The sequence below is a fragment of the Palaemon carinicauda genome, chromosome 1, assembly GCF_036898095.1.
Source record: "Palaemon carinicauda isolate YSFRI2023 chromosome 1, ASM3689809v2, whole genome shotgun sequence".
Classification (NCBI taxonomy): Eukaryota; Metazoa; Arthropoda; class Malacostraca; order Decapoda; family Palaemonidae; genus Palaemon; species Palaemon carinicauda.
In genome coordinates, this window is record NC_090725.1 from 128584274 (window position 1) to 128609194 (window position 24921).

Here is a 24921-nt window from a genome sequence, read left to right on the forward strand (position 1 = left end):
ACATTCTTGATGAATTCAGGTTCATCAAGGTCCTTTATCTCCCGCCCAACACCACGCCACTCCTCCAGCCCATGGACCAACAAGTTATTTCCAACTTTAAGAAACTGTACACGAATCATTTGTTCAAGAAGTGCTTCGATATCACAGACAACACCAATCTCACCATTCGGGAATTTTGGAAAGAACATTTCAACATCGTGCATTGTTTGAAAATTATAGACGATGCATGGCAGGGTGTCACAAGACAAACTCTTAATTCAGCGTGGAAGAAATTGTGGCCAGCTTCCGTCGCTGAGAGGGACTTTGAAGGGTTCGATACAACAGACCCTGATGACCCCGAACCTGTTGTGATGGATGAAATTGTGTCTCTTGGAAAGTCCATGGGGCTCGAGGTAGACGAGGAATACATGAACGACCTTGTCGAGGAGCATCAGGAAGAGTTAACGACACAGGAATTGATCGAGCTTCAGAAGTTGCAACAATCAGAGGTGTTGCAGGAGCTTAGTAGCAAGGAGGAGGTGGAAGACGAGGCCCGCCTTTCTACGGCAGAAATCAAAGACATGTTAGCGAATTGGCAGAAGTTTTCTAATTTTATGGAAAAGAGGCACCCGGACAAGTTGGCGAGGTCGTGCGTTAGCCTTGTGTGACGACACTTGCGTGCGTCATTTTCGCAACATATTGAAGGGGAGACAAAAGAAAACATCCCTAGATAGGTTCCTTTTAAAAAGTCATCAAAAAGTGCAGGTGAAAGCTAGGCAAAAAGAGCCAAGCTGGAAGAAGAAAAGTAAAAAAAATTAAAATTAAAACAAAATTTAGAATTAAGTTTAGTGTAAAGTGAGATTAACATTTTATTTTTAAGTTTGTGTACAGTAAGCTAATTTCATTTTAAATTAAATTTAAAGTTGAATTTAATTTAAGTTGAATTTCAAGTTAAGGTTATGTTACGTAGTGTTACAAAAGTGTTGCGTACCGAATGTGTTGCCGGCAAGTCTCTCTCCTCCCCATCCTCTCTCCCTCCTCCTCCTCCCCCGCACACACCGCCGTTAGCCGCGACCGTCTTCCTCGAAGGTAAGAACTCCATAATAATGTTACATTTCATAACCAGTTCTTAGCCTTTGTTATTTTGTTAGCGTAGGATGTTGATTACAACAATTAAAAACATGGTTTTTCCTTTGTAATATACTGTTTTTAGGGGTTTTTTTTAGAAGGTCAGAATAGATTAATTTGTTTTCAGTTATTTTATATGGGAAAAATTCATCTGAGATACGAGGAAGTTGAAATACGAGCTCAGTCCCAGAACGGATTAAACTCGTCCCTCAAGGTATTACTGTATTTACTTGTCTGTGTGTGTCTGTGTACAGGATTGTGTCAAAACAACTCTACGGATTTTGACAAAATTTTCACCACATAAAATTTAGGTCATGGACAAACCCATTAAATTTTGGGGATGATCTGGATCCGGATCCAGATTTGCATTTTTCTCCATTTTAAAGATAATGTTAAACCTACTTGATGAATTTTGACAAAATTTTCACTACAGATAGATCTTAGGTCATGGACAACCCCATTATATTTTTGGGTTTTAGTTTATTTATTTGTCTGTGTCTTTGTACAGGATTATGTCAAAACTACTCTACAGATTTTGACGAAATTTTCACCTTGTGTAGATCTTAGGTCATGGATGAACACATTAAATTTTGGAGATGATCCACATCCAGATCTCAATTCTAGATCTGGATTTGCATTTTTTACCATTTTAAAGATAACATCAAAGCTAATAAACAGATTTTGTTGAAATTTCCACCACAGATAAATCTTAGGCCATGGACAACTCCATTAACCTTTTGCTGAGGTCAAAAATCTCTGATTGCTCTTGTTATCATTAAGATTATGTAATGTAACTTCCTGGGATCCATGTTCTACTTATTTGTAAAATGAAGTGCTTCAGCATAAAAGGACTACTGAAATGATGAAGGAAAAACTTATTTTTAGGTAGGTGGTGTGTGGTCTCCAAGAACTTGACTGTGTAAGGCTAGAACAGGGAATCCAGTATGACTTCAATATCGAAGATATATGTCTCTCCTGGTCTAGGGCCAGTGTATTATCAACTTGCAAAGTACAGACTCAGTGTCTATAAAGGAAACCCACGAATTTAGGCTCATTTGAACTTTCCACAGCACCTCAGTAGCTAAAATGTGTCTATGAGTAATATCATATGCATTATCATAGAAAGGAACCATCCACTCACTCTCAATTGACTGCCAGTGTACCAACACCACAACAAACCCTCAACCACAATTCTCAATCAAAGGCACACAACAATGTTCCACTCCCCTGCACTAGGCTAGGAAACCACACAGCACATCCCCAAAAATAAGTTATTCCTATGTCAAAACTCCATTTTTAAGGTTAAATTGCTTTCTGGTCTCCAAAGATTCAGTACCTGAGTGTTAATAAGAAGACTTGTGTCCATTCCCGGACAATCATCTTCAATCAAGCAAAAACCAATAACGCATGCTCATGTTCCTATGTGTAAGAAGAAAGGGTAACAAATCTGACTCTTACCTCATGAGGGTGACTGAAGAATACTGGCTGCCTGACATTCTATCATTTTGCCTCTGAAGAGACTGATTAATTTGGTCCTTCTCTCTGAACTACCCCTCTAAGGTTCACAAATACGCCAAATAATATGCACAGATGTTATGATACTTGGATTTGTTTTGGGTAGTTTTAATAAACGCCCTATGCTCATACCATTCTGTAAAACTGTGGATGTCCTGAAATTGCATATTAACAAAGAACGCTAGTGAAGAGGCAATTTTTCTCACTTCGTAGGTTTTAGAGATGGAGACACGATCAGCTATTTTAATTAAAACAGTCATTAAAAGAAAGATAGCCCCTTTTGAAAGGGACTTGTGGGTATTTTGAAACAAACTACCTTTTGAAGAAGTGGATCTCTGTAAATATGATTTTATGGTCTACACAGGACAAAGGTTGCTATCTCCTGACTCTTGAGCAGAGATATCAAGTGGATCTCATCTTGGAAGATGTAAGGCTAAAACTATTAGTAATATAGCTTTCTAGAGCTGAGATATAAAGCGGATCTTGTTTCTGAAGAGTTTGGGCTAGAAAACGGAGACCTGTGGTCAGAATTAGAATACGACCTTCAATTATTGTAATGATTTCTAAGTCCCTCCGGAAAACCACCAGTTCATTGACTATTGCTCCTGAGGCTAAAGCTGTCAAGAATATAGCTTTTGTAAAAGTTCTTTATGGAGGATAGAGGAATTATCTAATTTAACCAAAACCTCAAGAACCCTATCCAGAGACTAAATAACCGTAGAAGTGGTTGGAGATGGTCTATGCAAAGCAAAAGACTAGGTGATCTTATGAAACATGTCCAAATTGAGATCCTTGTCAAAGGCATGCTTTAGAGAGGTTCGGTTAAAGCGAATTTATAAGACAATGTAGTTTATAGCTGGAGCCTCCTCTCCTCAAAGAGGTGGACTTGAGAAGAAGCTAAGAAGTCCTTAAAAAAGCCATCCATGTCATGTACCCAGACTGGATGAAGATCTCTTGCAGATCATCAAATAAGTCAAGTTGTGGGCTGAGAAATCTTTCTTGAAAATATCGGAGAGAAAATTCAAGCATGAAGGTTCTGGGTCTGAATGGAGGAAGTGAAGGTAATCAGCCTTCTTACTTTCTTGGGTGCAAATGCTGAAGCAGTGGATACCACAGGCTGTTGGGCCAATCTGGCGCTATTAGCTCAGCTGTCCCTAAAAAAATTCAGAAGGGTATTCAAAGCCTTCAAAATCAAACTTGTCGGAAACAAAGAATTGTCACTGCTTAGAGTCCATATTCGGAGCATACATACTGTACTGTATATTGAAATTTTGTTGTTCTCTCTCATAGCAAACAGGTCTATGTAGAGATCCAGAATTATTATTAGTTCTCCTGAAAAGAACTCTGGTCTATGGTCCATTTCTTATGTAGGACCATCTGCCAATACATTAGTGAACCCGACCGATGCAATGATTAAAGTCCACGGTCCATTTCTTATGTAGGACCATCTGCCTGAATAGGGCGTCCGCCACTACCTTAGTGAACCCGACCGATGCAATGATAAAAGAAACTCATTTCTCCTAAAGGAACTTCATAGTGGGAAGAGTCACTGCATTGAGAGTTCTCAAGCAGGGTCCTCCCCTCCTGAGGCAACACACAGCTACCTGGTTATTGATGATGTTTATATGGAAGTTCCTTCATGAACCAATTCTCCGTAACATCAGGAAGGCCACCATCAGTTCCAATACATTATATGAAATGCTGTTTTCATAAGATAGAATAGTGTTTAGTATTGTTGGTAGCTTACCTGTATCTGTCTATTCAAGTATCATAATGCGTCGACTGCTGCGCGCCAAGAACAATTGTATCTCCAAACAATAAGGTCTGCTCTGAATGAGCTCCCCAACTTGACTGTGATGCATCTCTATGAAGGATCATGGTAATCAAGGAAGGGACCAATGGGACCGACATGGCCAAGAAAGGAATTTGGTATTATCCATAGCCTGCATTGACCGGACAACTGAGCCCAACAGTCCCGAAACCCCTTCCGAACTGCCTTTCTCCACACCTGATTGAGGTCTTTCAATATGTTTTTTATCACTGGGTTGACTTTTGAGGCAAATTGAAGGCCCAAAAGCTTCTCCATTTGCCGTCTGGAAGGGAAACAGCTCGAAAAAACCTTGCAATGAATTCTTTGCTGAACTGCTTTTGTCAGACTTAGTGTGGCATTCACCATATTCCATTGGAGATCTAACCACTGAAATATCCCACTTGGAATTAAGCCTGACAAACCTGCAAAACCTGTTTTGTGTAAGTGGAGCATAATTCTTTTGTCTCCATCCAAATCAGCCAATCGTCTAAATAAGCTATGATCTAAACTCCCTGCAACTGCAAGGGCAATGTTGAGAATAAATGACATGGCTGTTGAACCTGTTTATTCCCCTCCAAAGCTGAACCCTAGGTAAGGTTGAAAGTAGTGGATATTAAGGACCTGCCTATAATTGTCTTTTAGATCTACAGTAATGCCTCACATCACAAAATTAATTGCTTCTGTAGTGGCTTTCGTGCCGTGATTTTTTCTCATCGTAAGTCACCTTTTATATGTAAATGGCTTAATTTGTTCCAAGCCCTACAAAAACACATTAAATTTTCATTATAAGGCTAAACACCACTAAACACAATGAAACGCAACCATTTGGATCATTCAGTAATAACATAACCGTTAATTACCTGTAGATTAAATGTATGATTAGAACAGACAGTACAACAATGCAACAATAAATGGAAAAGACATTGACAAAAATGTGGAATCTTACCTTGGAGTGAGGCGATGTCTGAGAGTGAAGTGGTGAGGCAGCAGAGGAGGATGACATATGGCAGAAAACATTAACCAGTGGCAGAAAACTTGAACAATTTAACTTTACAAAAAACATTAATAAATGGCAGAAAATATTAACACAATTTTACAATAAACATAATTAGATTTCTTTTTTCTTTTTTGTTTGCCTTTTTCTAATTTTATATTTTTTTTACTTCATTTTGTATTTTATAAATTTAATCATTTTCTACATCACTACCACTTTTCCTTTTTTTATCACTTTCAGTTTCCTCTTGGCCGACTAGTATCGAAGGCCTCTTTATTATCATTATTATTATTATTATTATTATTATTATTATTATTATTATTATTATTATTATTACTCAAGCTACAACCCTGTTGGAAAAGCGAGATGCTATAAGCCCAAGGACTCAAACAGGGAAAAATAGCCCAGTGAAGGAAGGAAATGAATAAAAGATATGAGAAATAATTAACAATTAATAAAATATTTTAAAAACAGTAACATCATCAAAACTGATACTTCATACTTAAACTATAAAAAGACTTATGTCAGCCTGTTCAACATAAAAACATTTTCTCCAAGTTTGAACTTTTGAGGTTCTACTGATTCAACTACCCAATTAGGAAGATCATTCCACAACTTGGTAACAGTTGGAATAAAACTTCTTAGAATACTCTGTAGTATTGAGTCTCATTATGGAGAAGGCCTGACTATTAGAATTTCCGTAACTACATCCCTAGCATTGCGAACAGGATGGAACTGACCGGGAAGATCTGAATGTAAAGAATGATCAGAATTATGAAAAATCTTATGCAACATGCATAACGAGCTAATTGAACGACGGTGCCTGAGATAATATATAGATCAGGAATAATTAATTTAATAGACTGTAAGTTCTTTTCCAACAAATTAAGATGAGAATCAGCAGCTGAAGACCAGACAGGAGAACAATGCTTGAAACAAGGTAGAATGAAAGAATTAAAACACTTCTTCAGAATAGATTGATCACCAAAAATCTTGAAAGACTTTAACCAATAAGCCAGTTTTTTGTGCAATTGAAGAAGACACAGACCTAATATGTTTCTCAAAAGTATATTTACTGTCAACAATCACATAAAATTTTAAAAAGAGTTATACTGAGTTAAAGAAACCTTATCAATGCTGAGATCTGGATGTTGAGGAACCACTGTCCTTTATCTACTTACAATCATACTTTAAGTTTTGTTAGGATTCAACTTCATGGTCCATAATTTGCACCATGCACTAATTTTAGCTAGATCTCTATTAAGGGATTCAGCAACCACAGATCTACATTTAGGAGATGGAATTTATGCAAACAGAGTAGCCTCATCTGCAAATGCAACAAGCTTGTTTTCTAGGGCAAACCGTATATCGTGTATATAGTATAGAAAATAATGGGCCAATAACACTACCTTAAGGAACACCAGATATCACATTCCTATACTCACTCTGGTGCCCATCAACAACAACTCTTAGCAATTTATTACTTATAAATTCAACAATGATGCTAAGAAACAACCCACCCACAACAATGATGCTAAGAAACAACCCACCCACAACAATGATGCTAAGAAACAACCCACCCATTCCCAACTGTTTGAGTTTGAAAACAAGGGCCTCATGATCAACACGATCAAAGGCAGCACTAAAGTCAAGGCCAATCATACGAAATTCCTGACCACAATCAAGGGATTTCTGTACAACATTGGAGATTGTAAGAAGTGCATCTCAAGCTCCAAGGCCTTTACAAAAACCAAATTGCAAACTAGGGACCAGATGATTACCTTCAGCAAACCTATTTAGACGTTCAAAAACTTTAGATAATATGGGAGTTATGGAAGTTGGGTGGTAATCAGTTGAACTTGAGTTACCACAAACACATTTACGTAGTGGAGTAACATTACCTATTTTCTAACAAGTGCTAAAAGCTCCTCTTCTTGCTAACTTGCACAAAATAAGATAACTTTAGAGGTAAGAAATCTGCAGTCTTTATAAAATACATAGGAAAAATACTATTTGGGTCTACACCTCCATAAGCATCAAGGTCCATCAACATAGGCTTAGTTTCAGGAGATTGTAAAGCTAAACTACATAGGCTAGCCTCGGGAAAACAAGAGTGCTGAAGATCAAGTTTTTCATTACTCTGTTTACTGTCAAACACATCACCCAAAAAGGTTGCCTTTTCCATTGGATAGTGAGTGACAGAGCCATCTGATTGAAGTAAAGGAGGAACTGTTGCATCTACACAAAAGAGTGCAGATTCAAGGTTAGTCTACCATATATGTTCCTGGGTTGTACTAAAAAGGGTTTCTTTTATGGTTAAATTATATTCCTTTTCAGTTAAAGCATAAACTCTCTGAGTAATAGCTCTTATTATAATTATTCCGAGTCATATCTGATCAGTTACCCTTCCAAAGATGATAGGACTCCTGCTTCTCCAAATAAGCACGTCTATAATCATCATTGAACTAGGGCTTGTCCTTCACTTGGTATCTTGGCACACAAGAAGGGATACGCCCATCAATTATGTTGACTAGATTCTCATTCAAAGGGACAACAGGATCAACACTACATTTGCGCCCAATTCAAGCCCAAAGATCACTCAAAATCCCATTCCAGTAGGCTTGAGATTTCATATAAATCTAACGTGGTTATGATACATTAGGGACAGGTTGCTCAGTCTTCACTACTAATGAAATCAAGGCCTGATCAGATATCCCAACTGGAGAACCAACCTTACTTGTTATAACGCCAGGGGAGTCGGTGTATGTGTGGTCCAAGCAGTTACCAGACCCCTGGGTAGCTTCACTTATGATTTGCTCACAGCCTGATTCAGTGGCAAAGCCTAAATCTCTTAAGCCATGGTGATTGGTAGGAGAAACAGAATTTAACCACTTCCTATAGTGAGCATTGAAATCACCAACAAAGACAAAAGAGGCCTTTCTATCATCATCTTGTATCTTAGCTATAATGGCAAGAAGACAATCAAAGGTAGAATCATCCATGTCTGGATTTCAGTAGATCAAACACAAATAGAAGTTATGCCTGCCACAAACTTTTATTACCCGAATCTCATGACATCCACATTCACAGCAGGACCTTTGAGAAGCAGGGTACTCTGTCCTAATATACACCGCCATTCCCTTGGCCCTAGGAAAGGCATCCTATTTCAAAATTATTTGCTTAAAACCAGTTATAAGGATTTCATGTGAATACCTCATGGTAGAAACCAAAGTTTCTGAGCACAAAAGATAATCATACTGTCTGGATGCAACTGTAAGGTCTTGAATATTTGCATAAAGACCACGAATGTTGCAATACAGTACACAATATTAACGAAAACTTAGGACGCACTGGTCCCGGATTTTGCTCAGTGTCTCCAGACAGCGTAAGAATTAATGGTAATAAAAAGATACATCAAACTTAACAACTAAATTAAGAAGGATGATAACAAAAACAATATGTTTTAAGGAAATATAAATAAAGTGATTGATCAAACCCTTAGACTATAGAAAATATTTTGGAAAAACTGGTCAAACATGGCAGAGCCTATACAACATGCAAGGCTAAATACCCTCTAGGACAGCCATTTTAAATGGAGGGAGGACAGTAAGGATGGTTTTGAAAAGAAAAAGAAACAGATAAGGAAAATAAATTCTCTTGATAAACCACCAGGCATCCATTGGACCTTCCATTAAGCCTGCCCAACCCACCAATCAGTAAATATAAGAGGGAAAAAAAGAATAGTGTGCTCGAGTGTACCCTCAAGCAACAGATCTCTAACTTAAGACAGTGGAAGCCTATGGTACAGAGGCTATGGCACTACCCAAGACTAGAGAAAACTCATTTGATTTTGGATTGTCCTTCTAGAAGGGCTGCTTACCATAGCTAAAGAGTCTCTTCTACCTTACCATGAGGAAAGTAGCCACTGAACAATTACAGTACAGTGATTAGCCACTAAGGTAAGAAGAATTATAGTAATCTCAGAGTTGTCAGGTGTATGAGAAAGGAAGAGAATGTGTAAAGAATAGGCCAGACTATTCAGTTTATATGTAGGCAAATGAAAATGAGCCGTAACCAGAGAGAGGGATCCAATGTATACTATCTGGCTAGTCAAAGGATCCAATAAACTATATAGCAGTAGTATCTCAACAGGTGGCTGGTGCCCTGGCCAACCTACTAACTATCCAAAGGAAGCTTGTTTCTGCCTGCTTCTTAAAATGTTCTGAAATGACTCGTGCAAATGTCATTAACCTGCTCAAGAAGATGGCCCGTGTGAACCTCTCTCTCTCTCTCTCTCTCTCTCTCTCTCTCTCTCTCTCTCTCTCATAAAAGAGCCGCCCTTGTATGGTAGGCTATTAAACATGCTTTAATTTCTGCCGTTGTCAGTGGATCATCCTCCTTGCCGCTAGAAAGCTGTTCCTGAGTGACGTTCAGTTGGATGGCCTCCAATCTCTCCTGGTCGTCTGTCATAAGTTCCTCTTGGTGCTCCTCGAGAAGCTCATTAATGTCGTCCTCATCGACTTCCAGACCCATGGACCATCCTGAGTCTAACGACCTCGGCAATCTCAGCTTGAGCATAGGTTTCAGGATCGTCAACTTTTTTGGCATTGGTTTCAGCTTAGCTTACATGGAAGCCCTGGAAATCTTGTGCGGAGACGGCATCAGGCCACAGCTTCTTCCACGAAGAGTTCAAGGTGTGCCTCGAAACGTACCGCCAAGATTTTATCAATAAGTCTGAGGCATATAACAACATCGAAATGATCCTTCCAAAATTCCCACAGGGTGAGGCTTGTGCTATCAGTGATTTTGAAATGTCTCTTAAGAGATTTTTCTTATAGAGCTTCTTAAAGAATTAAATCACTTATTGGTCATGGGCTGGAGGAGAGGGGTGGTGTTAGGTGGAAGATAGAGAACCTTGATGGATGAAAAATCAGCTTCAATCTCTTCCTCGAGGCCAGGAGGGTACCAGGGTCATTATCCAACACCAACAGGAAGACGCTTCTCTTCCAAATATTTTTTCACAGTTGGGCTGAAACAGGTTTACCCACTCGGTGGACAAGGTTCTTGTTATCCAGGATTTTGCATTAGCCCTCCACAACATCGCAAGCTTCTCCTTAATCACTTTGCGAGCCTTCAAGGAGTCTGGCAGTGAAACACCAGCACGGGCTTCACCTTACAATCCCCTCTGGCATTTGCACAGAGTGCAAGGGTAAGCCTGTCATTCATAGGCTTATGCCCGGATATTATAAGCCTATGTACATCCAACAAGGCATTTTCTTCCAAAAAAGCCTGGTTTTGTCAAAGTTGAAGACTTGCTGGGGACTATACCCTTCTTAGAAAGTCACCTCATCGAACAGTGTAACAAAAGCTTCGGCCTCTTTCGTGTTCGAGCTGGCAGTCTCCTCATGCCACATCACCGAATGAGCACATTACCGTCTCTTGAATTTTTCAAACCACCCCCCCAGAAAAGCTTAAACTCCAGGGGTGCTTGCTTCAATGTCCCTTCTCCTACGTTGTCTTTGGCCTGAGCATGTTCAAGATCACCGAAAATGGCCTTGGCCTTCTGGCAGATTATCATCTCAGTGATCGTATCTCCAGCAATTTCCTTGCCTCTATTCTGATTAAGCAACAGTTTCTCCATTTCATCATGGACAGGGCTCCTCTTCCTGGAGAAAACAGCCCCTTAAGTGTGTTGCTGCTTTGATGGCTTCCTTCTGTTTAAGGATGTCCTTATCATAGACGAATTTTGCCAAATTCCTTAGCAATCGCTCTTTAACTACAGGCCAGCCTTGTACTTCTTGATTATCTCGGGCTTTGTCTCCATAGAAAACATCCACTTCTCTTTTCCCTGCACACCAGCAACTTTCTTGGGACTCATGGCTAATAACGTTTGAGATGAATAGAGCAACACGATACAGTTCAGAGCTAAAAGCATGAAAGAGAAATCACAAACACGAATTCAGTGTTATCAATAGCACTGCCGTAAATGCATCATGGGATAGATGCCAACCAATAACAGAGCTGGATTGTATGGCAGTAACTAGCATCAGAGTAGAGAGATAACCAATGGGATCATGTGAGGATGGTGGCGAGTTTACGGCTGGTTGTTACACAAATTTTAAAATTAGTCCCGGGGGTCAGGGGAATCTTGTACGGTACCTCGTTTTGTAGCATGAAACATTTTTTGCAATATGAGTTGAAAATATCTTCGCATCTCGTTTTGCAGCATGAGAATATCGTGTGCAGAAGTTTTTGTATCGAGAGGTATCACTGTATAGTACAGGTCTAAGCCCCATGGAGTAGTAATTCATAGTCATGCAGAACAGTCGTCATTTCAAATGGATCGTACCTGATTTGTTTGTTGAGGTGAGACAAGTTAAGAATCATTCTTCTCTCTGGAGAATCTTTCTTCGGTATGCTGAATTGTGTACCCTGGAATTTTAAAAACCTGCACCTTTTTATGTCACTGTTCTTCGGCATCTTGCTTACAAAGGAGTTGAGTTCCAGGGTCCTGGCCTGATGATACAGTAGAACCATGCAACAATGGACACTGTTACAACGGATTTCAAATATAGTGGACTAAATTTACATAACTACTGTCTAGATTAGTATTTGGTTCTCAAAGGTCACCATAAGAAGCACTGTAAATAGTTCCGAGATATTTATATTTATTAACTCTATATTTATTTATATAGAGGTAATAAAATAATTGTACATAATAAATAGCCTATTCAAGGAATACTTTTATATCAATAGAATCAACTTTTTTCTATGTGAGGCCATCTGAGAACATGTGAACACACTAAGCTGATCTTTTCATCAACTGATTTCAAGCAATCACTCTCAAGGATATGTGCACATATGAATAAGTAGTCATTACAAATGTTTTACTTACTGTAGCCATATAAATTCAAAGTAAAAGAAATAAAGCCATTTCCGTATGTTTTCTTACATAAGGAAAACCACAATGAATGAACACATTTACACCTTGAATCGATAACTAATGACACTATTAGCTTTTAGTAAACTAAGTAAACTATGGTAATTTACAACTTACATTATTGATAATTATGCAATATTTATTATGAGATGTTTCAAATAAGTATATAAATTATATATTTGAGCCCACTTGAGAATATTTGAACATAGTTGGCTGATTCAAGCTCCCCTATCGAGGATATGCGCATATATAAATAAAAAATACTGTATTCTTAATATAATTTCAAAACATATTAAAAAATCTTATTATTAACAGTTTTTATACAGCTTACTAAAAACTATAAGTATCGTTAGTTATCACTTGGATGTGCAAAGGCATTCGTTAGCTCATACATTGTGATTGGGGATGAAACATAAACAAACAAAATTATTTACGTTTTGGGCATCATCTGTAGGGAAAATATGGTATAGAATCAGTTTTATTTTGTTAATTTTGAATTTTTAATCATAGATAAAGTAAAACAAGATTTGTAATAAAGGGATTTTGACGTAGGAAACATCCATTTGTTCCGACACAGATACAAACTTTTCGCTATTTATAGATAAAGTAAAACAAGATTTGTAATAAAGGGATTTTGACGTAGGAAACATCCATTTGTTCCGACACAGATACAAACTTTTCACTATTTATAGGGTATTACTTTCGGCAACGCTGAAAACCAGCCAAGACAATTTTAGTGAGGGATAATTACCCCATCCGCTAGTTAGCGGAAGGGGTTGGGGTAGATTGGCTACCCCTCTCACTCACACCTGTCGGTTGAGTAACCACTTTTACTTTTGGCTCCCGTTGAAACAAACTGCCTTGACTTTATTACTTTTCTTTTTTCTTTTGTGTGTATCATTATTGTCCTGCTATGCGGACATGTCCAGGTATTGAGGGCCGCCGCTGCGGTACCTTCATGCCATCCGTGGAGACGGACCCTCACCTTTTATGCCCGGCTTGCCGGGGACGTCAGTGTTCGCAGGACAACACCTGTTCTGAGTGTAGGGAGTGGCCTGCCTCCCAGTGGGAGAGGTTTGCACGTAAGAAGAGGAAGAAGTCTAAGGGCGGATCTAAGCTTTCAGGGTCTTCCTTGAAATCGAAGAAATCGCAGGCCTCTGCTTCCTCTACGCCCAAATCTCTGCCCGAAGCTAATTCTCGACCAGGCCCTTCCGGGGCACGACCGAGCAGTGGCGCAGGGATTGTGACTCCAGGTCAACTGTGTGGGATAGGTGAAGGTGTCGGCTCCTTCCCTTCCCCCAGGGAGCGCCTGTTCCTTTCCAGACCTTGTGTCTTTGTGCCCATCGCTGGATGTCGATGGTCCCCCTTTGAAAGAAGTTCTCCTCGAACACCTCCGAAGGGGAGCAGAGAGAAGGTGGTCATCTCCTTCCTCTGCGGAAGTTGATCCTCCTCTTGTGGGCGCAGACGCTGTTGCCCGTCGGTCAGGCCGAGAGGCTGGTTTCGATGCCGAGGAGTCAGCTAACCCACCAGGGGTGGTGGCAGAGCTCTCTCCAAGGCAAGCTTCTCCTTCGGGGGAACATATCCCTTTTTCGCGAGAGAAGATTGCTTCTTTACATCGGCAATCTCCTTACGCTTTTGGTTCTCCTCCAGGGCGGAACGAGAACCTTGTTATAAGCGTAGTTCTCCTTCGGGTGAACTCTCCTCTCCTGCGGAGGAATTATCTGTAGACCTCGATCAGTCTCCCCCTCGGGCGGAGTCTGTTGAAGATTCCTCTCCGGAGGTTCGTAGAGTGGAGGGGTGGGTAACCCCCCTCCACCCCGGAAGTTCTCCTCCTCGGGCTGTGAGGAGACATCTTTTTGAACCTGCTGGCTCTCTTCACGTTGACTGACTTCGTGACGATCACCCTTTGGGCTGGCCTGATCATGAGCCTTCGGGCTCTCGTCATGTTGATCCTGCGGGTTCTCGTGACAGCAGGAGTTCTTCGGGACTCCGTCACGCTGAACCTTCGGGCTCTTGCAGCTTGAAACCTTTGGGTTTCTGTTACGCTGAACCCTCGGGCTCTCGTAACGATGGTAACATTGAACCTCCAGGTTCTCATGCCATTAGTCACGCTGACCCTTCCAGGTCTCGTAACCTTCGTGGTCTCATAACCTGAGTTAAGCTGAACCCTTGGGCTCTCGTAACCTTAGTCATCTAACACTTCGGGGTTTCGTGACTGTAAAACTTCGATTTCTCGTTGCACTGATCCTTCGGAGTCTCGCAACACAGGCTACGTTGGGCCTTTGGTCTCTCGTACCCTTAGTCACGTTGACCCTCTGAGGTCTCGTGTCAGAGAAACTTCGGTTTCTCGTTGTGTTGATCCTTCGGGTTCGCGCAACACAGTCCACGCTGAACTTCCGGGTTCTCGTGACCATGGTCATTCTTTTTTACGACGGAGTTTTCGAACTCTCGTTGTGTTGATCGTTCGCACTCCCACAACACAAGCTATCGTGAACCTTCGAGTGAGCGTAGCAGTGAGTTCTCTCACCACCCTGAGAGCTCGCGCGCGCATGACCAAGTTGGCGCGCACGACCGGATTGGGGCGGATGACCGATTTGGCGCGCACGACCGATTTGGCGCACACGACCGATTTGGCGCGCGCGCAAACAAAATGGCGAACATGGCACGCAGGTTCAACCTATGGCGAGGCATATGTGCGAACATCTTGTTGCTTGCCATGCGCACGAACAACCTGTTGCTTGCCATGCGCACAAACAACCTGTTGCGCGCCGTGCGCGCGAACAACCTACTGCGCGCCATGCGCACGAACAACCTACTGCGCGCAATCAGGAAAGGCACGCGCACGAGCACCCTTCCGCCTACCAACAGTTCACCGCGTGAGCGCGTAACCACCTTGACACTCACAATCAGTCTCTCAAGCCTCTTAGGCCCCAACAGATACAACAGTCGCCTGCGTGACCGAGCCCAGATCATATATCCGTCTTCCAGGAAGTATCTGAGATTCATGTTCAATCGGAAGCATTACCAGTTCTGGGTACTGTATTTCGGTCTTTCCACAGCACCCCAGGTATTCACGAGAGTATTCGCCCTAGTATTCTCCGCCACCGAGACGAGCTTCTAAGGTTTTGCCAGGATCTGGGGATCGTGGTAAACCTCGAGAAGTCTCATCTGCTCCCCTCTCAAGAACTGGTATACCTAGGCATGCGATTAGACACCCTAAGGCACGAAGCGTTCCCATCAGACGAAAGTATCCAGAGACTGAGGGAAACAGCACAGGTCTTCCTCAGTCGGGAAGAGCTCTCGGCGCTGTATTGGCTTCGCCTTCTCGGTCACCTCTCTTCCCTGACCCGAACCCGACTGGTCCCCAACAGTCGCCTCAGGATGAGATCCCTCCAGTGGTAACTAAAATCCCAGTGGAACCAACACTCCGATTCCCGGGATCACTTAGTCCGCATAGGGCTAGAGGAAGAGTCGGACCTCAGGTGTTGGCTGGCGGAGCCGAACCTCTGCAAAGGGGTCAATCTAATCGTCTCTCCCCCGGAATTGATGCTTTTTTTGGATGCATCAAAAGAAGGGTGGGGGGCTCAGGTGTTGCACCATTACATCTCCAGCCAATGGTTCAAATCAGAAAGGTACCAGCACATAAATCTCTTAGAGATGATGGCAGCCTTTCTGGCCCTCAAATAGTTCCACCAGGTCCTGGCGGGGCACTCCCTGGTGTTGATGAGCGACAACACCACGGTAGTAGCTTATCTAAGCAAACAGGGTGGTGGTTTTTTCGCAGCAGCTGTGCCACCTTGCAGTAGAGATACTCGGATGGGCAGAGGACAATTGGGTGACTATCAACTCGCTTCATTCCGGGCAAGCGGAATGTGCTAGCGGACAAGCTGAGCAGAGCAACTCAGATAGTTGGCACCGAGTGGTCTTTGAATCCTCTGATAGCCAACAAAGTCCTAACTTTGTGGGGTTCCCCAACTGTGAATCTGTTCGCAACGGCCCTGAATTTCAGGCTCCCGTTGTACTGCTCCCCAGTTCCGGTTCCCAAAGCTCTTTGGCAAGATGCTTTCCAACAACGGTGGATAAACCTGGACGCTTACGTGTTTCCCCCGTTCTGTGTGATGAGAAAAGTCCTCAACCAGGTACGAGCAAGCAACATCTTGCAAATGACCCTCATATCTCCGCTATGGTATCACACAGAATGGTTCCCAGACCTTCTGCATCTCCTCACGGAGATCCCGAGGGAGCTCCCTCCACAGCACGACCTCCTCAAACAACCACATGCCAACATCTTCCACAAAGCCGTAGCTTCGCTTCGACTTCACGCCTGGAGACTATCCAGCACCTCTTCATACAGAGAGGCTTTTCACAACCTGTTGCGAAAAGAATGGCTGGACACCTCAGGAGATCTGCAAAGGCAGTCTACCAGGCGAAGTGGTCAGTTTTCTGTGGTTGGTGTCGTAGAAGGGGTATATCTCCCCTCGATGCCTCTGTTCCAACTATAGCGGAGTTTCTTTTATACCTTCGGGAAGAAATGCTTCTCTCGGTCTCAGCAGTCAAAAGCTACCGCTCAGCCTCGAGTCTCGCCTTTAGACTGAAAGGGGTCGATATTTCCTCCTCGGAACTTTCTTTGCTCATACGTAGTTACGAGATTACCTATCCCCAGGCAGAGCTAAAACCTCCCCCTTGGAACGTGGTTCGGGTCCTCAGGTCTCTGAAGGGCTTCCCATATGAACCACTACGCCAGGCCTCCAATCGCCACCTCACGTTGAAGACGGTGTTCCTGCTCACTCTGGCTTCGGCCAAGAGAGTCACCGAACTTCATGGTCTATCTGCTGATGTCTCCCACTCTAGGAGATGGGGGGAAGTAATCCTCAACTACGTCCCTGAATTTATACCTGAGACTCAAAATCCGGGAGTGCCGGACTCCAGGTTCGGCCCATTTCGGATAGAGTCTTCGTTCTCTAACCGAAGATCCAGACCAACTGTTATTATGTCCAGTAAGGAGTCTGAGGTGTTACATAAAAAGAACAGAAAAAGCTCGCCCCTGTGTTCAAGCACTTTTTGTCAGCACAGGGAAGGTCAAGAGGAGGGTCACGAGGAATGCTATTTCCTCCTGGATAAGGAAAGTAATCGAATACGCTCTATATCCAGACCCTCCTCTGTCCAACCGACCCAGAGCTCATGACATCAGAGGCATTGCAACGTCTCTGGCGTTCAAGAAGAATTTTTTTGTGCTACAAGTATTGGAAGCAGGCGTGTGGAAGCGTCAGAAGACCTTCACAGCCCACTACCTGAAAGACGTAACCCACAGGAGCATGGAAACCTTTTCCATTGGTCCTGTGGTGGCCTCACAACAAGTGATCTAATGCCTCAGGCTCCTTGATGGACAAGTAGCAGAGGGTTAAGGGCTGAGGTTACCCGGGTTAATCTGGGGTGAATGAAAAGAATGTCTGGCTCCCTTCTTTCTTTCACCTTCTCTCCCCCTGGGGAAACAGCTCTGTAAGACCGAAGCATAGCTGACCACACTTATCTGCAGGTAAGATTAATTTCCCTTGTGCATCGTGAGTATGAATAAATACTTTGTTACGTCACCAATACCTCGTGAGAGAGGGTATTGGATATGTCTTAGAACTCATGCTTATCTTCGAGTTCCTACGTAAAGACAAGCCACGAGTCTCTCACACAAGCTTCTGCAGGCCGCTATCATTAAGTTACCTTATAACTACTTTGATTTTAGCGAGGGTAGGGTTCCTACTACGTAATTAGATCAAAGATCAATTAGAGGGAACCCGTGTCATGACCAAGGTCAGTTGGTAGAACTTCCTCCCTCCTAAGAGCAAGTCACCCTGTAAATAGCGAAAGGTTTGTATCTGTGTCGGAACAAATAAAAAATTTGGAAATAATTTGTTTTCCTAACATACAAAACTGGAGCTATTTATACAAATTGGCCCGCCACCCTGCCCCCCTAGAAGTCCTGCCAGAAAGCAAAAGTGGTTACTCAACCGACAGGTGTGAGTGAGCTGGGTAGCCAGTCTACCCCAATCCCCTCCCGCTAACTAGCGGATGGAGTAATTATCCCTCACTAAAATTGTTGTGGCTGGTTTTCAGCGTTGCCGAAAGAAATACCCTATAAATAGCTCCAGGTTTGTATGTTTGGAAAAATACAAATTATTTCCAAATATGTTATTTTTGGGTGAAATGGCCATGTTGTCTTCATGTTGTCTTGATGGAAGTTCCCTTCGGCTGCTTCCTACTGTATAATATTTCTGCGAGTGATATTTCAAGAGAATTACTGTCAGGTATTACGGGGTTCTAACCCCTGGAATGACTATCCGTAGATATTGTGTATAATCAGGGACGTATCCTAAGATAACCATAGATATCTGCACCCCCAATAGACCTTACCCAGTCTAATCCTCTAAGGGGAAGGATAAGTGAGGAGCCGTTACATATCCTATCACCTTTCGGTACTCCCATACGACCCTGATACTTTATTCCTTTGATCGCAGCTTCATGCTACTGTTCTATTTTTAGTTGTGCGCTCTTTTTCAGCTTATATTGAAGATTTTCCTCATATGATGGCTTCCTCTTCTTCGTCAAAGTTGAGTTCCTACCACTCTTTGCAGTTTGTTTTAGCTGTAAATGATTTGGATCCCTATGGGGAATAATTATTTAGCTTTTTTGATCAAGGAAGCCTGAGCGCTTCAAGTTCAGCTAGCCTCGGCGTTGGGTTTCGTACCTGATCGCCCTTTTAATTCAAGTTTCACGTTAGCTAGTAGTTTTTTAGCATTGCGATGCTATGGGCTCTATTTTTAGTTTGCATTTACATTGCATTTTTGTAATTTATGTCTTTATGGGTGCGTGTCAGTTTCGATTAGCCTAGCCCAGAGACAGTAAGTTTTTAGTTGAAATCAGACTCGCCGATGTCGTTTTGGTCTTTAGTTCCGGATCGTTGACAGTGGTTTTTCCTCTCGGGAAGGTTTTTACTCAGTTATACAGTACTAGTTTTCAACATCTTTACATAACCAAAACCTAGCTTATAGGCTTAGTTATACTAGTTTTCAACATCTTTACATAACCAAAACCTAGCTTATAGGCTTAGTTATACTAGTTTTCAACATCTTTACATAACCAAAACCTAGCTTTAGGCCTACACAAATGGTATCATGATTTAGCAATCATTTTATACTGCAGATATAAGGTAAATTAAAATTTGCCTTCATTTTTTTTACGTTGTCCAATCTAAAGGTCGTTTTATGCAGGGATATGTGCAATATTTATATTTGTTTACTTATTCATTAATAAATAAATTAATGAATTCTTGTATACATTATTTTACTATTCTAATTAATTATGATAGCAAGGATAGTAGTAGTAGTAGCTCTTAGATTACTTGCTAGTATTTTCTGGCACTATATTCCGTTTGTTTTGATATGATTCATGCTTGAAGTAATCTTTGTTTTGGTGAGTTTAATTTTACATTCCTTAATTATATTACTTCATTTATGTGTTTCATTTAATTTGCAGTCCTTAGTTATGTCTTCTAAAGAGGAAAAACAAAAACATGTTAATCTCAGCTGCTTGTTGTATGTTAGCCACATGTTGGTCAAGATCCTCTGCCTTTAGGAAATTTACCAGCTCCTCTGTTTCCCTTGGATGATATCTTGCTCAAAGGCCAAGGTTTGACTGGCCCAGAAATAGGACTGCACCTTGGGTGGGATAGCATTGCTGTCCTTGTTCCTCTTGGTGAAACCTCGGTGTAGGGTTCAGCTTGCAATGGGAAACAGGAGCTGGATCATTTTAAAGCCTACTGATGGATCTTATAGGCTGCACATTTATGAAAGGAAGCCTTCTTTTTAAGGAAGGGCTGAAACCCTTTCCTTCATTCAGCTTAAGAGATATGGCCATTGTCTTTGGCTTCGGTTCTGTCCACAAGGGCTTGGTAGAAGAGGAATTTTCAGTGGATCACTGTACGAAAATCTTCTACCTTAACTCTCCAAAGTTCTGGGTTTATATAGTAGCTTTACTACCACAGGAGTGGCCACCTGGGATTCCCCCATGGCCCCTACTTCTAAGGAAGCTGGGCAAGACATCCCTTCCTTGCACTTATTAAGTACTACCTTATATCTCTACCTTTTGCTTAAAACTCACGACTTTCCTCTACCACTTAGAGCTAGCTTTAGACAATGATGAACCTCTTAGTTGCTCATTACAAGAACACACCACAAACCATCGGATAAGTTGAAGGACTACTCTATAATTGTACAGTAAAGTACAGTATGAAAATTCTTATTTAAGGCTGCCTTAACTCTTCATTCTAAATTTCGTTTTTTATTTTTTACCTAACAGAACACAATGCATCTATGCCACACCTAAGTTACCCCAAACTAGAATCCTAGCGTGGTAAACAGCCTTGAAAAGTCAAAGAAATTACATGAATTTGAGATAGAATTATGTGACAAGTGGGTAAATCTCTTTGAGATGATTATCATTTTATTGATGACTTTTCATTTTGATCAAGATACACAACTACAGAACTAAATAGAAGAACAATGTTGACAAAGTCTAATGTCAAAGATTTAAGAAAATATCAGCTAAAGGTTTATTGGGAAACATTCGGAGAAAGAAAGCCTTTAGAAATTAAACTAATATGATTTAGATATAAGCAGAATTTTATATCTTTTGAATAGAAATCTACTTATACCTTTGAATAAATATTTTTTTTTATTTCCACAGGTTTGTTAATAGTGCTGTTTATTATGGCTTAACTATGGCTGCCAGCAACTTGGGAGGAAATGTTTACTTGTCAACTACTTTAAGTGGACTAATAGAAATTCCTTCTTGCCTCATTGCTGTTGCTATTATTGATAGGTAAGTCTTTATTAATACCCAATTCATGTTTTATAGTATTTTTTCCTTTAAAAAGTTTGAAACGGGTACAATACTTTAAGTTCTAGTTTTCATTTCAATGAAATTCATTATGCATTCTAAGAATTAAAAACTTTAAAGCAAAATAAAAAATGTAACAAGATTTTTTGGCGTAATATACTAAAAAAAAAATGACATTTGGGATTAATTTGTATTTTCCTTAGCATACAAACCTAGAGCTCTTTAAGAGTGCATTATTATTTTGGCGAAGCTGAAGACTAGTTGAAACAAAGTTAAACAGGGTTTAACTACCCATCGCTACTTAGCGTAGGTATGTTTACTCCCGCTCCCACCAGCACTGGTGACTAACCGTCACTTTTTAATTAAGTAGTCCAGGACTTAAGGGGTTGGTGCTGACGGGTCAATATGATTAAAGAGTACCAGGTTTTTATGCTAGAGAAAATACACATTATTCCCAAATTTGTCATTCATCCCGACGCAAAATACAAACCTTGCGCTCTGTAAGAGTGCAGACTCGCCTTTAGATGTATGAAAGTCCAGTCCAACTGGCTGGAAACTGTCCTGGGATGGTCTCTAGTTCTGCATGACTCTTGAGGGATACTCACACCGCATTATCCTCTTTGGATGACGGCCAGAATAATCAATTGCTGGAAGGGAAATACAGGTTTATTAGTTTTCTGATTTGAGGGACTAACAGCAAATCACATTAAAATCATAAACCAACCTCCTTCCCCCTGTTAGGAGGTCGGGATCATAACCTCCTACTGGGTAGGCGGGTAACTTACAGAGCGTGATACTCACCCGCAAAAAACGCAGGTCAGCTATGCAGAGTCCCTTGGATGCTGAAACCGAAGAGAGGGGAGGATGAAAGTAGGAAGTACCCAGTCACTCTCACATTCATCCAAGACTTACCCCACGGGTTACCTCCGCCCTCGATCTTCTGCTACTTGTCCCCTAAGGTAGCTGAGGTGTTAGATCACGTTGTGAGCTGCTACCATAGGACCAATTGAAAAATTGTCTAGGCTCCTGTGGGTTATGTCCTGCAGGTAATATGCCCTGATCGTTGTTTGGCATTTCCACCTGCCTACAAGTAGTACCTGCTGTACTGAGAGGTTTTTCCTAAATGCCAGAGAGGTGCTAACTCCTTTGACTTCATGTGCACATGAGCGTCTACTTGGTTGTAGGACAACCTGAGCCGTGGCTCTTTCAGTCACACACCTGATCCTCTTGATTCTTCCCATCTTCACGAAGAGCCTGTTAATCTGAGGACCTCCATCATGAGGCTCAATACTACACAGTATTCTATTAGTTTTATTCCACCTGTGACCAAGTTGTGGAATGATCTTCCTAATTGGGTAGATGAATCAGTAGAACTTCAAAAGTTCAAACTTGCAGCAAATGTTTTTATGTTGAACAGGCTGTCATAAGTCTTTTTATAGTCTATATATGGCATATCTGTTTTGATGTTGTTACTGTTTTTAGAATATTTTATTCTTCATTTTTTCTCATCGTTTATTTATTTCGTTGTTTCCTTTCCTCACTGGGCTATTTATCTTTTATGGAGCCCTTGGGTCTTGTTCTTATACGTCGTGCTTTTTCAACTAGGATTGTAGCTTGGCTAGTAATTATAATTATAATATTGCATTCAAGCAATATTTGCAAATATACTCCAAAGTACTTTAATTGCATAATACACTACAAAAAACAACTTTACTGTAATGCAATGATAATAATAGCAGCATTTCGATGATACAAAATGTTATTTCTGTACTTAACTATGTTTTTATTGCTTCTTCTCCAGAAGCTTGGTTTATTGAAGTTTACCCCAAAATAATTTATTGATAATGTTCACATTTTTTCTTTTGAAAAAGATACATAACTCTAGAAAAGTAATGAAACAATCTAGCAATTACTTTACTATGGGCATCTACCTTCTTAAAGAAAAGACAATGGGAATATTTCTAAGTATATTTTGTGGGTAAATATCAATAAACCAAGCTTCTGGAGAAGAAGCAATAGTACCATTGGTGAAGTTAATGTTGGGTAACTACTTGGATGGATGACATCTGGGAAACACCAGATACTCTTGACAAAACAATGATAAGGGTGTTTTGTTATCTTGTTCTCAATTCCTTAGCATAAAAAGCAGATTCCATGTTAGGTACAGGAAAGATCTAGATCTTTACACACTCCCTACTTTTACCATGAACTGGCTGGTGTAATAAAAGTGACTCTTACTAGCCCTGCTCTGGACATGAAGAAAATGATTAGTGAATTTGGGCCATCTGTGGCATAGTGCCCGAAAAGGTTGTGACACTAATCAATCTGCTCAGATGACCCACTTCAAAGGTTGTTCACCCAAACACCTCCCATTTACATCTAATCACCTGGAGACTTTCCATCACATTCTTGAACCTAGAGATTTTGGAACCCTCTATATTGTCCTTAATAGGTCTAAAAGTTAGTCTACCATTATTTTGTATCAGAGAAACTAATTTGTTTATTTGTAATGATGTCAGTCTAAGAATGTATCAAAAGCTATGACTAGCTAGGATTATATTGTTAAAGCTTTATAGGGTGTACTTTAGGAATAGAATTTAAAATCTCAGCTGTTATAGGGTATAGAACAATGCTTAATTTGGTACCCAAGCATCTGGAACTAGACCTGTCCTATTCAAGTATTGTAACGGAGATATTTAAACCTGTGTGCATCAAAAGATCTCCATTAAAATGGTCGATTCTCAGAATTATTTATCAGAAATTGTGCATTTATTTCATCAGAAAATACTGTTCTGTAGTTGTCTTTGTCCAGTAAGAGAGGTTAAGTATATTTTTAACAAACTATCGACTTTACAGATAGTGTCCCTATTTTGCCATGTGTGACTAGCGTTCCAGTTTGTTCTCTGACCATAATGCAGTGTTAGTTCTAGTTAAAAGTTTGGTTACAGAAACTCTCCAGATCTTATTAAAGCCTTGAGGATTAAGGTTCTATATGCCGCATTAGGAGTAAACGTACATCTCTTAATTTTTGGTAAAAGGTTTCTTTGGAAAGAATTTTTGCAGCATTTTTAATAACCTACCAGTTTGGTGTTTGGTGGATATTATCTTTATGAAACCTGGCTATCATATTGAGATTATTGGGCTCTATGTCCTATAGTGTCTGATGGCCCTATGGTCTTTTAATTTTTGGGGGGTTCAATTAAGTTTTAGATTTTCTTTTTGATTATTTCCAATATTATCAGGAAACAATCTGGAGTCCCATTTTGAAATGTTTTCCATTAAATCTAGGGCAATTGAGTACATATGATTTTAATTATTTTATACATTTTAATATTCTTGTTGGCCTATATCTTTTCGGAATTATTACAGTTTCAACCAATTTCGTATATATATGATTTTTTCATTTATCATATATATGAGTCATACAAAAAAGTTACTCGAATCTTTCGCAAATTTAGGATCAAGGAAATATTTGCCGATAAATATTGTTCCTAACTCTTATCCCATGGATGTACTTACACTGCCATGTTTATTTTTCTCCCAACGGTATTTTGTTTTTTGTTAATGCATTGTGGGTAAAAATGTCTGATCGGCTTTCGTTTTTGGTTATGATGTATAGGTACAGTAAAAGTGCTGAAACCTGATTCGTTGTTTTGTTTTAAGATT

General features: G+C 40.6%; 1 protein-coding gene across 7 annotated transcripts in view; it reads left to right on the forward strand.

The window, feature by feature from the left end:
• LOC137651552 (solute carrier family 22 member 15-like) overlaps positions 1-24921 on the forward strand; it is a 221822-nt gene that overhangs the window by 160271 nt on the left and 36630 nt on the right. For all 7 annotated transcript variants that reach the window (XM_068384795.1, XM_068384781.1, XM_068384783.1 and 4 more), the window contains one exon: positions 21103-21237. In XM_068384795.1, coding sequence (XP_068240896.1) covers positions 21103-21237 — 135 coding nt within the window. The remainder of the gene's footprint in view (positions 1-21102; positions 21238-24921) is intronic.